This window comes from Hyposmocoma kahamanoa, unplaced genomic scaffold (assembly GCF_003589595.1).
Source record: "Hyposmocoma kahamanoa isolate Upper Pololo Valley unplaced genomic scaffold, ASM358959v1 202, whole genome shotgun sequence".
Lineage (NCBI taxonomy): Eukaryota > Metazoa > Arthropoda > Insecta > Lepidoptera > Cosmopterigidae > Hyposmocoma > Hyposmocoma kahamanoa.
The window spans coordinates 12788280-12804670 of NW_020653726.1; the positions used below are offsets into that span (position 1 = coordinate 12788280).

A 16391-nucleotide genomic window follows, 5' to 3' on the forward strand; every position below is an offset into this window, starting at 1 on the left:
TACATAAAGTTTTGTTTTATTCATAAACTTCGGTGCAAACCTCGACCTTTTTGTTGACACTGACAATAAACTGCAAAGGCCTTTAGATTTTCAAAAACTATAACAAACGCTTTCGATTTCAGCAAAGCAGCCGCCGAAAATGAAAATTTTGCTATCCAGTAATGTCATCTGGAAAAAAAAGGTCTGACATGCTTGTCATTCTTATATAATTTTTTTGCTAACCTAAAATGTTTTATCAAATGACTTGATTTTGCTATTTTGAGTAATTTTTTACGATTATTTTTATAAAATTTATTTAGCTAAATCTCGATTGTGTCGTGACACGTCCGTCTTGCATTTAAGATTTTTTTAATGTGTGACAATTTAATAATGATGACTTTGCGTTAAAGTCGTATGAAATGGAAAACGACCCGAATAACACTGTAAGTACAGCTTCCACGGAAGGGTGTAATCCTAGGGACATGTGTTGGGCTCGAACGATGAACTCGCACAGTGCATTTTGATAGGTACGTGACGGACAAGTTGACATGCGATTTGTTTATATAGCATCGGTAATAATTTATCCGATGAGACGTCCGCGTACGTTCGTTAAATTTCCTAATAGCAAAGATATAATGAAGCATTTCAAAACTCAATCAATAATTTTTACTTCCTATTTTTGTCGAGAATACAAGACAACTTCAAAAAGCTAATTAGTAAGAAACATTGGCTATTTATGTTCAGATGCCATAACGAATCCTAATTCATTTTTATTTTGTCGAGAAACAAAATATTTGTTTGGCTTATCGTCAGAAACAACAATCACAACCTTGGTGTAATAAGGACACATATGCAAAATGACTACTTTTCAGATAGTTTACAGATTGTACAAACAAAATTAGTCGATAACTTGTTTATGCTTAAATAGGAGGTTGTAAAATTTCACGTATTATACAATTTGTTTCATGTAGTTCGAATTATATTTATATGGTCACATGTGGCTTTATTATACCCCAAAGGTACGATATTTTGTTGACAGAAAGTCAAAGGGCTTCACTCCTAGAAAGATGTAAAGTAAAAGGTATGATCGACTTAGCAGTAGGTAACTGCATAGAACCCTATACAATGAGTAACTGTGTCCTAAATATTCGCTAACTTTCATTAAGACTTCTTCAGCTTACATTGTATAAAAGTCACTATTTATAGTTACCATAACATTTTGCCTGATGCAGTTTAAAAGGAAGAAAAGCGAAACTCTTTGTTGCCACATACGCATTTTAGGTCTTTGACACAATGTGATAAAGAATATTTTGCTTCTCATCGCGTCTCTGCTTATTAGTATATTACCTACCTATCAATTTAATATCTATCTATCTAGACTAGAAGCTAAGTACAGGTTCGATTTCCAACCGACTGTACCTGAAAATGTATGGTAAACGTGAAATACTATGTTAAGGTTGGTACCTACGTAAGTTCCCTTTTCAGAACCTGCTTGCAGTAGATTGCAGTTGGTAAGGAGTGAATGATATGAGGTGTGTTGGTTAGACGGCGGGTCGCGAGACTGGGCGGTGCATGTCGGTAGCAGCCATGCAGGCACTGCACCGGCTGCGCGAGTGCCGGCTTCTCTGCGACGCGATAGTGCGCGCGGACGACGGCGCCGCATTCCCCGTGCACCGCGCCATACTCTCTGCCTGCAGCCCATACTTCCTGTTAGTATTCATCTTCTAATTTCTCAATTTCAAACTCAAATAGAAATATTGTACATACCACTTCAAAAAACATTTCTGTGAGGAATTTTTTTAAGCCGAAGAAAGTCGCAAAGTTCTTCAAACACGAAATATCCATAATTCCCTAAAGCCTAATTTACATCGCCGCGCAATGAAATGGAAGAGAGTTTTTGTAACCATAGCATAATGAATTTTATGTCAATTGTGTAACGTACAAACTAGACACCCTATAATTGAGCCTAAAGGCCACAGTGGTGACTGTATTGCCTAATGCCATATCGTTAGAAAAGTCGCAATAGAACAATTCATTATAGATGTAGATAACAATCTTGAAATTTTAGTCTTAAATGTTTAAACACGGCTACTCTCAGCAGCGCGCGCTTCGCGAGCGTGTGACAAGGTTCGTCTACCTTTGCACACGTGACTGCATCGTTACTGCATCGCGTTTGCATCGCTGCTAAAATTCGCTGTGTATAACCGCTCTTCCTTATATGGTGAATTATGTAACGATTGAATACAGATGTGATTGTCTAGGGCACTATTTACAACAACGTTGCACTCTCGCGAGCAGAGTGACGTCCTGATATCGGGCGTTCGCTCCGAGATCTTGCTGCTCCTGATCGAGTACGCGTACCTGCGCCGGATCGACGTTACTGACGGCAACGTGCACGAACTGCTTATGACGGCCGACTACCTGGCCTTTCTCGGCGTGCTGCAGCTGTGCTGTGACCACCTTAGGGTTTCACTGAACCCTAAAAACTGTCTTGGTATCATGATGTTTGCTAGGTAAAACCAGATTTACTTTATTCTAACAATTTTGTGTACTACGTGGATTTACTTTCTACATCTAACTAAATTTCATTTATTTCACTCACGTAACAGTCCCGTGGTACTCCTACACTATCATCTATAGATGCGCTAAAGTTCGTTCATCTTATTTCAATCCGATTTTTTTTTGCAATACGTGGTTGAGTGGCTTGCACGCCGGTTTTCATAGATCGCTAACTCTGGCTCGATTCCCGGTCGGGTTAAACTAAAAAACTAACTTTTCTATATTGGCTTGGGTCTGGTTGTTTATGGTGCCGTCGTTGTTATGGTACTTACTTTGGGTCAAAGCAACGTATGTAATGTGGTCTAATATTTATTTATTTATTATTTAGAGCATAGTTTTCCAAAGTGGTACCTACCGCCCCCCCATTGGGCGCTGAAGAGTCCCAGGGGGGCAGTAGCAACCGGGAGACGTTGATGCTATCCAGGAGGTGCTACCGCATTTGAAAAAACTTGAATTGTCTATATAAACTGCACTACACATTATATACATATAATTATTTTTTTCTTGTAATATTTTGTGTAAGTTAATATAAAAAATACGTGTTTTCAATTATTTTTTGTGGTAGTGGGCGTTGAAATATTTTTTATCTTGCCTAAGTGGACGGTGAGCCGAAAACTTTGGGAACCTATGATTTAGAGTGTCACTGACTTCATTATGCTTGCCATTGGTTTAATCTGATTTCAGGCGTGTATTCTGTTATAAGCTAGAAGCCGACGCCCGAAGGTATTTACTGCGCTATTTCGTAACTGTGGCAACACAAAGTGATGAATTTCTCCATTTACCGCTCGAAGAGCTCAATTCTATTATTCTCGAAGACGAATTAAATGTAAAGAGCGAGGAAGTAGTTTGGGAGGCTGTATTACGTTGGGTGAATTACGACCCTGACAATCGCTGGCAGCACACTGTCAAACTTATGGGCAGTATACGACTTGGTCTACTCGATACTCAGGTTAGCATTACTGTTCAGATCACATGAATTAAATTTTCGTTAAGTATGATAGTGCAAATTTTAATAATCAAATAAAATTGATTTATAAAACGCAACAGCCCATCGTATAAAAAAACTCGTAATCACCAATGAACATTTGAGTAAGCACAAAAATCAGAATTACTAGAAATAATTATATGAAAATTATGGTTATACCTTTCTTTATTAACTAAAGCGAAGTACACTCGTTTCGCTCGTGGTTCAAATTTAGTATCCTGGACGTAGCGAGGGTTTCAAGCCACGAGACGCAAAACAACTTTGCTGCCGAGCGAAACACAACTTTTCACCTCACTACAGCGAGGAAAACGGTAGATGAAAGAAAAACAGTTGAACTATAACAAATCAATTTTCATAAACAAAATTAGTTATCGTTGTCAATTTAATGTCAACAATAATAATAATAAAATATACCAAAAAATATAAATATATTACATAAAAAAATGATGTACGACAAATCGCGTAGTTGAACATGTATTATGTTTTTTTTTTTCATCGAAAGAAAAAGTTAGATGCACCACATCGTCAAGTTCGAATTTCATAAACGCTTTTGCGCGCAAATTTCGAATAAGAAAGAAAGCCTGTCCTGTAAGCTTTACGTAATTGCCCGATATTGCGTTTGAAGAGTACATAAAGGGATTTTGTCCAAAAACGGAGTTACGCGGTTTTGAAATTTAGCCGACGGTATACATCTTCGAAACTTATTGTAAAGGAAAGGCGAATGCTAATACCATCATAATGCAAAACCACGCTCGTGGCTAGTTACAAACCTACCATCAGCTTTTAAATATATATGTAAAATTATTTTATTTTATGCTTGACCTACCTATCTATTTACCTAAGATCGTTTATGTTAATATGTGCTGACGACTGTTTATTAAGTACTACTTAATGTAAATAATTGATGTAACAATACCTATTTCGTTCTTTTTTCAAGTTTTTCTTGGAGAATGTAAAAGACCACCCTTACGTCACCGGCAATGAAGGCTCCCGTCCGATAATTATCGAAACGCTAAAATTTCTTTACGACTTGGAAATGATTGCTCAGAGAGACGGTGAAGTCGCTACTCCAGAAATCGCTCGTCCGCGAGTTCCACACGAAGTAAGATCTAAAATTTTACTAAGTCGTCTAGACGAGGCTTGTTCGCTATATCATGTTTTCCTGTATTTAACAGGTCCTGTTTGCAATTGGAGGCTGGAGCGGTGGTTCTCCTACAGCATTCATTGAGACTTATGACACCAGGGCTGACCGTTGGATAAAGGTGAATTTCAGACTCTCGTTCCATGACTATCTATTTCAAACATTTATACAAAAATAAATTAAGTTTCGACTACTCGTAGCTTGATCGTACTCGTGCTAACACAAATTCAATTTTATTTGTAATTAATATATTATTGTAAGTATAGTGCCAAAATATTATATATTTAAGATAGGATTGCGGTATAGAGCTCAATTCATTTCTACAAGAATGGCGAATCCCACCGGTCTGAGAATACAAGCAGGATGCGGTTGGACCTATCACACAGGCACCTATCACAGACCTATCACAAGTCCTAACGCAATTGCACACCGTTTTCTTCAAGTTCTTATCATTAGTGGATTTACCTTTATACATATAACAGTTATTACAATTTTGTGTAAGCGAATCGCAATCAATGCCTGACACAGAATATTAAATCAGTCCTGTTCAAACGACCTTTGAACATTCTACTCAGCAAAACGAACAACCCAAAACTAGGCTGCAAGAAAGTGCTTCAGCGGTGAGGTATTTAGATTTTAGAGCCAATTTTAGAATTAGGCTGTGTAAATGTACCTAAAAGTGTATAAATAACTATTAATTAATTATTAAAGCGAGTCTTTCAACAGCAGTCGAGTCATATCTCCTGCCAACGTTCTGTCACTGTGGCCAAAACACCTACCCTAGTACACCCTTTTTTTCTTACCCCGTCCGTCTATTGCCTTAGGTCTCACGGCGCAGATATCCTGTACTATTTATATATTTATTTGTCACACTTATATGGATAGAGCTAGGGCCTTTAGGGTACTTAAGGTTGTAGACACACACTTAAGGGCAGTAGGGTTCTTCTTGCCCTTCTTATTAAGTTATTCCTATACAGTTTGTCGGCGACGTGCAGACATACACTACACTAGTCGCCAAACTGTACAAGTTCTTAAATTGATGTCTATGTACAGGTAGAGGAAGTTGACCCTGCAGGACCCCGAGCATATCACGGCACGGCGGTGCTGGGCTACTGCATTTACGTCATCGGTGGCTTTGATGGAATGGATTATTTTAATTCGTGTCGTTGTTTTGATGCCGTTAGCAAAACATGGCGCGAGGTTAGCTTGTAATATTTTTATTACATTCATTTTACCGATCATTCTCGAACTAATGTTCACTACCTAGTTCCCGTGGCAATTTTTATTATTGAAATATTCAAGTCTGTTATTGTGTAATGATTAAATAATATTTCACGATACAGTACTCGAATACTTAAATAACCTTAATAACGCAACATTCAATTGTTAATTTATTATAAACGCCCTGTTGTTGTTTCTAATTATTTCCAACTGTTCTAATTTTTTATTATAACATCAAGTGGCGGGACGAACAAGTCGTAAAATTGCAAAGATCTGAGGGGCACTACCGCTGCGCCCGTCACCCTGAGACATAAGTTGACAAGTCCCATGTGCCTGTAATTTCACCAGCACCCTTACCCTTCAAAACTGAAACACAGTAATGCAGCATTACTGCTTGGCGGCAGAAATAGATCCGGTGGCAGTACTACCCTGGACGAACTCTTTCACAAGGAGCTCTAGTGCTAGCAAAAGTATAAGTAAATTTGTCTTTCTCAAAATAAAGTTCGGCTTCTGTTCACTTTTTTCTCTGTTCAGTAGTTTTCACGATTTATTTGTCCAGGTAGCACCAATGAACGCCCGTCGTTGCTATGTATCCGTAGCAGTACTAGGCGAGACGATTTACGCTATGGGTGGTTACGACGGTCACCATCGTCAGAACACCGCCGAGCGGTTTAACCATCGTACCAATCAGTGGTCGCTGGTTGCACCTATGAACGCACAAAGATCTGACGCAAGCGCCGCTGCACTTGATAGTACCTATACACGTTTCGTAACTGCTTTTATGTTCATTAAAATTATTTTAAGGTATACTATAATATATCAAATTAAGCCAGTACTAACTAAAAGATTAATGTATCGGTAGAAAGGTCAATAAACTGAGATACGTATAGTAAAACACATTTACAATATAAAACGTAATGCATGTCTATAGAAGGAGATTAAGAGCTACCGATGTCCGACCGTAGTTCTTCCGTAAAAATCCTATCTAAGGCTGCGTGTGGGAGGTAGCGAGGCGATATGCGAGGAAGAAATCCGCCAATAGGATTACTTGATGTTCCTAACCTCGCTTAGTGCAGTTCTGGTGGTAAAGGGCTAGCGGAACTAACAATTTCAATTTGTACATACAAAAAGCAACAAATGTGTGAGGAATGTGTGCAAGGTTCGCGAGCGAGCTGACCGTCACCTCCGCTAACCCCACCACACAGCACTCCACCCGCACACAGCTGAAAAGAGTCCGCTACTCATACTTGCACTGCAGCCTCAGCTACACACCGTTTTACAACTTTGCTACGCATCCTCGCACCACCTAGCTACCTCGCACATCTCTGGTGGAACCGAAGCCCAATAGTGCTTTTTCCACCGGCAAGGTAAAATGATGCGAGACGGGAATTGATATCTCGCCGGTCTATTTCCACCAAAAATTGTGATTAATAGCTTTTGCACGCTCGCGATTGATATTAATAGCCTTCGCGAATTCACGCTGAAGTTGTGGATAGTAAAATAAAAATATTGAAAAATATCAATGGAATAAATTACTTGGTTGATACATTTAAAAAATTCAACTCTGCATTTATTTGCAGAAAAACCATCTTCTTTTAAATCTTAAATCATACTGCCCACTTTATCATAACTAACTTAATCAAAATTTAGTTATTAACATATCTGGAATCAGCGAAACGAAACCCTCTATAAGCGGTTTTTTATATTTTATTTACGTTTCAGTTTTATTGTTGAGCACAATCAGCGTAATTGACATTTTTCAAAGAAATAAACGTTTTTCTTTGTAAAATGCCTCGAAAATTTACAAAATGCAAATACGCTGCTTATGTGATGACATAGGAGAACAAGTATGATTTAGGGTCAATCTTACGATTGATATTTAATGGCCACCACGTGCTCACGCGAGTCCGCAGCGGACCCGCGCGCGCTAATACGCGTGATGCCTTATCGCAGTAGAGCTAGCACGATAGGGCGCGACTAGCGCGAGCGACATAAAGCGCGCGAGATACTGCTATTTTCGCATAGAGATCTCACACTTTATGTCGCTCTCGCGCAAGTTGCGTCTTATCGTGCTAGTCCTACAGGAATCGTGTTTTAGTTGCAAAGTTAATAACTCCATGCAGGCAGCAATGCGGTTCAATATTACACCAACAAATATTTCGACTGATCCGTAGAACAAAGATCTATATGTAAGACTGCTTCTTCTCAGGTCGTAATACATTTCGTTCGTTCCTCTTCGCTGTGGATGTCAGATTGACCGTTGTTCGATTTTATATCTCCGAAACGAAATAAGAATATATGAATTCTCAAAACGCCTTTACATAAGCCCTAATTTGAATAACGAAATTATTATCATAAAGTAGTTATTCTCTTTTCGCTATATAATCACATCAGACTCTGTTATTCGGATGAGTCGATTTCAATTGCCTCCTGCATGGAAACCGACCTTGAACCGAAATTGGCCGAGCAGCATGGAAACCGTTCGGCCAATATTTCTGTGGCCTACATTTATTTATCTAGTGAGTTTGGGTGTAATTTGTGGTTGTCTATGTGTGTTTCTATGGTACCCGCGACACAGAGTTTCCCTTGTGCGGGGTTTTAAAAAAATTCTCGTCTCGTAAATCCTGACCATTTCTGCCGAGGAGGCGCTAGGAGGAATTGAAATTTCGCTATACAAATTTCCATTCTCGTCTCTCTCTATGCCGGTGGAATAACATCTTAAAACTCAATTAACATTGCCGCGGATCGGAATGGAAACGAATTTTTGTAACGAAATTATACAATAAACTATAGTTTATCATGTTACGTATAATGTATAATGTTACATTACAACGTACAAACTAGATACTATACGATAGCTGCGGGAATGCCTAACATTGCGCTTACTTTAGATATAAAAATAATCTTCTATGTACTTTTTAGATAAAATCTACATAACAGGCGGGTTCAATGGACAAGAGTGCATGAATAGCGTAGAGGTGTACGATCCGGATACAAACCAATGGACCAACTTAGCACCGATGCGTTCACGCCGCTCTGGCGTCTCCTGTATCGCTTACCACAACAAGGTATTTAGGTATTCTCAAATTTTTAATTTCTTTTTTCCTAGGCAAACACTAAATCTTTTATCTACGAGCATGGTTTAACGGAAAAACTACATCAGAAATATCAATACGTCTGGAGTTACGACGTCGTAAAAACAACAATAATTTTACTTCAGCCACCTCAATTACACATTTCATCATTACCACTCTTTAGCGAAGTATACGAGTATATTCCTATAATGAACGAAGGAGTGCACGAAGATTAATTTTCAAATCGAACAATTCTGCTCTCCTTGTCGCAACTAACGTAATCGACATTTTACGTAGCCTGCTAAAACGTGTCAACCACATGATCATAGTTTTGTGAAAATGTCACCTTAGTTGTTTATGATAGTTTGTTCTAAAATTTACTTTAAAATGAAAACTTTTGATGTTGTCACCTTAGGAATGATGAATTATTGTGATTTATTACTAAATTTCCATTCATCAACAACAAGGACAAAAGCAAAAGTTTTCATTTTATAAATAAATTTTAGAATATACCGTCATATACTGTCAAAAACAACGAAAATATCTTTAAGTGCCATTTTCGTAAGACTATAATCATGTTGGTTGACGCGTTTTTGCCTATCAGTGACATGATCTATCCAATTAGTTTCACTTTTGTAAAATTAATTTAATTGGAATTTTTTAATATCTCGAAAGTTACCGAAATGCATATGCGTTAGTTATGACAAGGAAGGCAGATATTTGACTCAAGATGAGACATATTGAGTACAAAGTTTGGACCTTACAGATTTACGTAATAGGCGGGTTCAATGGAATCTCGCGAATGTGCAGCGGTGAGGTGTACGACCCGCTGAGCAACACATGGGCGCCGGTACCTGACATGTATAATCCGCGCTCTAACTTCGCCATCGAAGTCATCGACGACATGATTTTCGCCATCGGCGGCTTCAACGGCGTCACTACCATCTACCACGTCGAATGTTATGACGAGAGGACTAATGAGTGGTACGACTACTTCCATCACAGCATTGCTATCAACCATGTCTTTATTCTAAAAATGCCCCAGCAAAATAATCGCCCTTTCTTGACTTTGTCTACGTCTGCATTTCGTCGCCATATAGTAAAAAGCCTTGTTACGACTTTTTACATGGTTTGTTTTTAGTGATTTTTGTGAAAGCAAAATTAAGAAACCTATTAGCTAAACTAGCGGATACGTATTTAAGTCGAATATTTGTCGTTTCGAAACAGTCCATGGTCCTTAATCATGACTTCCCGTGGCCGTCAACGAAAACTGCTCGCCAAAGCCCAGACAGTCAGTCCAATCACTCAGAATGGGCGCGGGCGGAGACGTCGACGAGCAAATACCCTGGTGTACTTCTTTCTTACTGAAGTCATAAGTATCATGTATGTATCATATGATTTTAAAAAGAAAGAAGGAAACGAGAGTAGTGGCTCGCCACCACTCCGCCCCGCGCCCTTTTACAAATATTTTTGTGTTTACTATAATTTTTACGTCGTATTTCTAATTGCGTCATGAAAAATTACATACGATACGAAGTCGTATACGAGGTGTTCATTCACTTTAAGACGACGATTTTGTAAAATGGAACCAGGAAATGGTCCCTCGATAATTCACTGGTTCGGCGATTTATCGAAGTAAGGGTAACTTGACATATGACCAGGTACGAAGCTACGGACATGAACATCTACCGGTCGGCGTTGTCTGCGTGTGTGATAATGGGCCTGCCCAACGTGTACGATTACATCCACAAGCACCGCGAGCGGCTCATGGAGGAAAAACGACAGAAAATCCTGCTGTCGGAAAACGCGCGCCATGGACAGCACCGCACCGCTCTGCCTGATGTAAAACCATTTTATTATTTAATACGATTAAAAAGCTGCAGCTTATACCAAGAACGACTGAAAATGAAAAATAATGGCAATGCATTATAGAATAATTATAATATATAAAAAGCCGTGGTAGCCTAATAGTTGACCTACCGCCTCTCAAGCAGAGGTAGTAGGTTCGAATCCGGCCTCGCATTTTAGTTTCTCGGAATTAATTTTCGGTAAAGGAAAACATCGTGATAAAACCTGCGCATCCAAGAAGATTCACAACCCTCGGAAAACTTGTTAAGTCCCCAACCCGCATCGGGCCAGCGTGGCGAACTATGGCCTAATACCCTCGACTAAGAGGAGACCCCTGCCCAGCAGTCGGACGTATAAATGGTTGATGATGGTGATGAAACCTTCTTATGTAGATAGGCCCAATCCTCTTCTGTTTGTTATCGTAAGCCAGCGTTACTTGAACTACATGACTTAAGAAAGAGAACATTCACGTACACAAAAGATTTTAGAACCTTATTTTGTCCCGTAAAGACAAAATTTTTAAAAAAGGACTAGTAGCTGTAGATAACCCTTACTTAATAATTGTTGTTGTTGTTGTTAATGTTCATTATTAGTTTGTAGAAGGAATATGTTGAATAGAAGTATAAATAGCTTAGGTAAAAATGCACAAAAATGTAGAGCTTGCTCGTATATGTCCTATGGCCAGGTTGTCACAAATTCATTTAAGGGGCAATGTATACGCTTCTTTATTAAGAGTCCGGTTGATATTATTTTTTTTTACTCACGGGATTTGAAACTATAGTAAAACAAAAACTTTATACTAAAGATTGTAGGCTGTCTTGATCAATAATGTTTGAAATAAATATTAAAATGGTAAATGTGTATTTAAAAATTTGTGTTTGTATTTATTTAAGTCTATCAATTTGTATTTATGTGTTTATTTAAAAAAAGCAATTCCTAGAGTTCCTTGCTCAAAAATCTCAGAGGGATCTGCCTTACGAATGAACTGTAGAGTTTAATCAATACGACGATTTTAAGCTTTAACTGCCTCCGTGGCCGAACGGTTACCATGTCGGACTGCCACGCAGAGGTCCCAGGTTCGATTCCCGAGCCGGGAGTAATATTTGTATGACCTATATTTATTTCTCTCGTGAGTTTGGGTGTAATTTGTGGTTGTCTATGTGTGTGTGTCCATGGCACCCGCGACACAGGGTTTCCCTAGTGCAGGGCTATGTTGAGTGTGTGCGTTATTATTATTATTATTAAGTATAATTGCTTACCTATGAAATAAAGATAATTTGACCTTGGCTTTGAGAATGTGCTCAAAAATGGCTATCCTCTGAAAGTAATCTCTCGCTTAATCTAAGTTCGACTTTTGAACTTAGATTATGCGAGAGATTGCTACTTATTACGATTCTAGTGTACTTATCTCTTGGTCCGACCTCAACGATCCTTTGTAGCCAACGGAAATTCATAAACTTTGTCTAGCCCACCGAGGTAAAAGCGTGGCGATGTTTGTTTATGTATTTTACCATGAACGGTGCGTGGTGACAAAGCGGCAAGTGCCAGAGATTGCCATGCAAGATGTTGGCCATACTAGTTTAATATTTGTCGAACGCTGTCCATTAGCTTCTCACAGAAGAATTTAATTCATAATACGTCATTTTCATTTGTCATTTGCTTACTTATGAATTATAGATTATTGAAATGTAAAGTCAAAGGACTTTATGAAATGAATCTGTTGCAAAATTTGTCTACCTACGTGAGTACGTATATAAATATAAGAACTATCTTTCTAATTGAAACACGTCACATACATAATTGAAAATTAATTAACTTATTTATCTACTAATGTATTTACCTAAACTTCGAGTAATATACATAGAGTGGATAATAACCGTTTTAATGTCTGAAATCCCGTAATGAATAAACATAAATGGTGAAAAACCTTAACAAAATATAATTGGATTCCCTTTAACAAAATTATGAATTAGAAACAAATTATTTTTATAATTACCCAAACGATTTATCCCGGCGCAGCGAGAAACGGGATTTAAGTGAGTCCACCCTATAAAACGTAATAAGTCGCTACTTAAGTTGGCACGTAAACTTCATTCATTCACAGACTCATGAAAGTGGTACCTCTGGTACGGGAACTCGGTGCGAGAAAAAGTTTCTGAATTATTTCCCAAATGTTTTCATACAAATAAACCGAGTAACATGCCAGGCTACTTCGCTGATTACAAAGTTTAAACGCAAACATTTTTGAGTTGATGACATTAAGAATTCATTTGTAAAATTGTTATTGGTATAATATTTCCTTTTTAAAAAATAGACGCCGTAAGAGAAATAAGTTCACAAACGACTACGAGAACGTAGTGCAAAAAGTATCTAACTGCGGTTTACAATATTACTATCAAACATATCTGGTCCGTCCCAAAAGTATCGAACATTTTTCAGGAAAAATACTTTTATTGAACTTATCGGTACCATACATTAGTACTCTTCAAAATAACACCCTTCAGCATCGATGCACTTTTGTAGGCGAGTTTTCCATGCCCGGAAGGCCCCCTGGAAGACGTCAACGGGTAGGTCCTTCAGCGCCCTCGTCGTAGCTTCTTGGATGTCCTTAATTGTGCCTCAATGCTTGCCTTTGAGCTTCGACTTGATGCTGGGAAACAAGAAGAAGTCTGCCGGGGCGACGTCAGGACTGTAGGGAGGCTGCGGGACCAGCGGGACTCCTGCTTTGGCCAGATAGTTGCTAACAATGAAGGTTGCTAACAAAGAAGCTAACAATCTTGTGCCACTTCCTGACCGAGGATTCGGACAAGGCTTTGTCCTTGAAGGCCTGTTTAATCATCTCGTTGGTTTCCACAGTATTTTTGCCGAGTAGAACACAAAATTTCACTGCGTACCTCTGTTCTAACGGATCCGTCATCGCGCTACTTTTAAAAACTTCGACGAGGTGTCGTTTAGAGCTCTACGCGAACGCACGTCCTGCCGCTCCAGGTGCTCGGAGCCAACTGGGACCGGTCGCGCTGTATCAGCTAGATCCCCCCACCACTTTCTGTTGCCAAGCGGAGCGCTTCCCGCCGTTCGGCAACACTCCCAAAAAAAATGTTCGATACTTTTGGGACGGACCCTGTATCTGTATCTGTATCTGTATCTGTATCTGTATCTGTACGTTAAAAGTCTAAGGGGAATTTAGTTACTTCGTTTCTGTAACTGTATAGATAGAAATTATTGGCTATACGTGGGTGATTTTCAGGTCAGTGTTTTATACGTAATTCCTGAGACAATTTTTATTATTTAAGTACTCTAGAATATTACCATGAAATATTATTTCATAATCGCGTGTAGTACTATAGAAATAGAGACGAAATAAGGGCCATCCATCCCTAGCAACTCATCAGGCAAATGAGCCTTATATCACTTTTGAATATCAACTCTCGTTTGCGCTGAAATCACAAATTATATTTATTGTATAAAGACAAAAAGAAGAAGTGGTGTGGGAAAAACCGCAAAACATCTAATTAATTACAAAACGGACTCACATTTCATGGGTAATTAAATATTAAATATGTAATTTTTAAATTTTCGTAAATGACGCAAAGCGCAAGTTATACTGGTCGAATGTTTCGAATTCGGACTGGCCAATCGGGCGCAGTTGTCACCGTAATAATTTGGCAGAATAGTTTTCAAACAAATGAAATGACATATCGTCTCCATTACTGGTTATTTTACTCGATGTCCGCTACATATGTATCACTCTCTTAAACTTTAGGTAAATATACTCCGTCTATTTCGCTCCTTGCTAATTACTTATTATCTGTAGCAAATGAGCCGTAAAATAATTAACAAAATAACTACACAAACATTCATTTACTTTGTTGTGCTAAGCTGTTGCAAGGATCGGTAATAACTGGTTCGCTTTGGATTTTACTAAGATAGCATACTAATATATTTGCGTCTCTATTTACCAACATGTTACATGATATTATCGTTGAATACCTAAGTGTCACCCTTGATAAATTACAGAAATTGTATTTATAAACATATTTACTAAAGAATTTCCTGGCAGCGTTACGTAATCTCATTCATCATATAATTCGCTATATTTCGTAAATCGAGGCATCGGATTGTAATTTCCGTATAAAAAATCGTAGTGTCTTATTCCAGCTTGATAATAATCCATTATTTGAAATTGTACCAATTACGTAAAAAGTCGTCATTTACATAGTTAAATCTATTTATTATATTTTTTATTTAATTATTTATTGCACAGGAAAACACAAATAACATTTAGTAAAACGGGTTTGGGTGCATAACAAAGCAAACGCTTCTCAGTTCTCAGCCTACTCTAAAGTGGTCCCTGCGCCGCCCAGTGGGCGCTGAACACTCCTAGGCTGTAGGGGCCTCAGAAACAATCGGGAATATTGACGCTGTCAAGGGGGCATTTGAAAAAAAAAATAACGTCAAATTATCTTTATTTCATAGGTAAGCAATTATACTTAATAATAATAATAATAACGCACACACTCAACATAGCCCCGCACTAGGGAAACCCTGTATCGCAAGTGCCATGGACACAAACATAGACAAACACAAATTAAACTCACGAGAGAAATAAATGTAGGCCTTAAAAATATTTCTCCCGGGCCGGGAATCGAACCCGGGAGCTCTGCGTGCCTGACCAGAATGGTAACTATGGAGGCAGTTAATACCGGTGGTAAGCGTCACGCCTGTTCGTAGCAGTTCCAGTGCCACTCAGCGCTTTAAATCGTACAGTTTGCGGGCCACTCGCGCTGCGCCAGTCACCCTGAAACATAACCAAGTTCGTGTGATTGTTGTTTTAGTGAAGTGCAAGTTCCGAAATACAGTTGAAACACTTGCCGTATAATTTTAGAAACAACAATATTGGGGATTACGAAAATTGCATATTACAGTGAACAAAGAAAAACGCGCTGTTTTCTCACAAATGTATGGAAAATGTCGTGTAGTACACGGGTGGTAGATACTTTTGAACTCAAAAAAATTAAACCAGTGTCAAATGTACAATAACCTACTTTTCGTATAAACAACAATACATTCAATTCCATGAGCATATTTACTTAGCAATAAATAAGCTTTATTAAAATTACCCACTACCCCTGTTGACAAGTCCAATGTGCCTATGATTTCACCAGTACCCTTCAAAACGTAGTATTGCATACATTACTGCTTCGCAGCAGCGATAGCTAAGGAGGTAGCGACAGGTACTTCTCTGGGCGAACTCTTTCACAATGGTGTGTAATGTATCACATAAATATATTTAACTTAACGCTCATTTAATATAGACTTTTTTCATATAAAAATGCACTTAATATAACGAACGTTTGATTTAGAAACTTCGATTCTATATTTCATTATTGGAAACAATCATGAGCCCTAACACTAATTTAAAATAAAAATCATAAGTTTAAATAAATCTCAGTCTTGTAAAACTTAAATAAATTTACCTAAAACATGTTCGGAAAGAAAAATTCAAATTCAAATGCAAATTCGGTTCTGGCATGCTTTAACATACTAACCTAACCTAACCTACTAAAGGGGCGCACATTACAAA

At 38.3% G+C, this 16391-nt stretch overlaps 1 protein-coding gene across 2 annotated transcripts in view; it reads left to right on the forward strand.

Moving 5' to 3' along the window:
• Nucleotides 1-312: 312 nt before the first annotated feature.
• LOC113226895 (kelch-like protein 10) overlaps nucleotides 313-16391 on the forward strand; it is a 21750-nt gene continuing 5671 nt past the window's right edge. Inside the window, exons 1-11 of one of the 2 annotated variants that reach the window (XM_026459692.1) lie at nucleotides 313-422; nucleotides 1525-1688; nucleotides 2241-2492; nucleotides 3223-3487; nucleotides 4461-4625; nucleotides 4699-4785; nucleotides 5718-5864; nucleotides 6445-6649; nucleotides 8808-8953; nucleotides 9726-9943; nucleotides 10621-10801. In XM_026459692.1, coding sequence (XP_026315477.1) covers nucleotides 399-422; nucleotides 1525-1688; nucleotides 2241-2492; nucleotides 3223-3487; nucleotides 4461-4625; nucleotides 4699-4785; nucleotides 5718-5864; nucleotides 6445-6649; nucleotides 8808-8953; nucleotides 9726-9943; nucleotides 10621-10801 — 1854 coding nt within the window. In that variant the 5' untranslated portion in view covers nucleotides 313-398. The remainder of the gene's footprint in view (nucleotides 423-1524; nucleotides 1689-2240; nucleotides 2493-3222; nucleotides 3488-4460; nucleotides 4626-4698; nucleotides 4786-5717; nucleotides 5865-6444; nucleotides 6650-8807; nucleotides 8954-9725; nucleotides 9944-10620; nucleotides 10802-16391) is intronic. The other variant, XM_026459693.1, reaches the window with a different exon arrangement.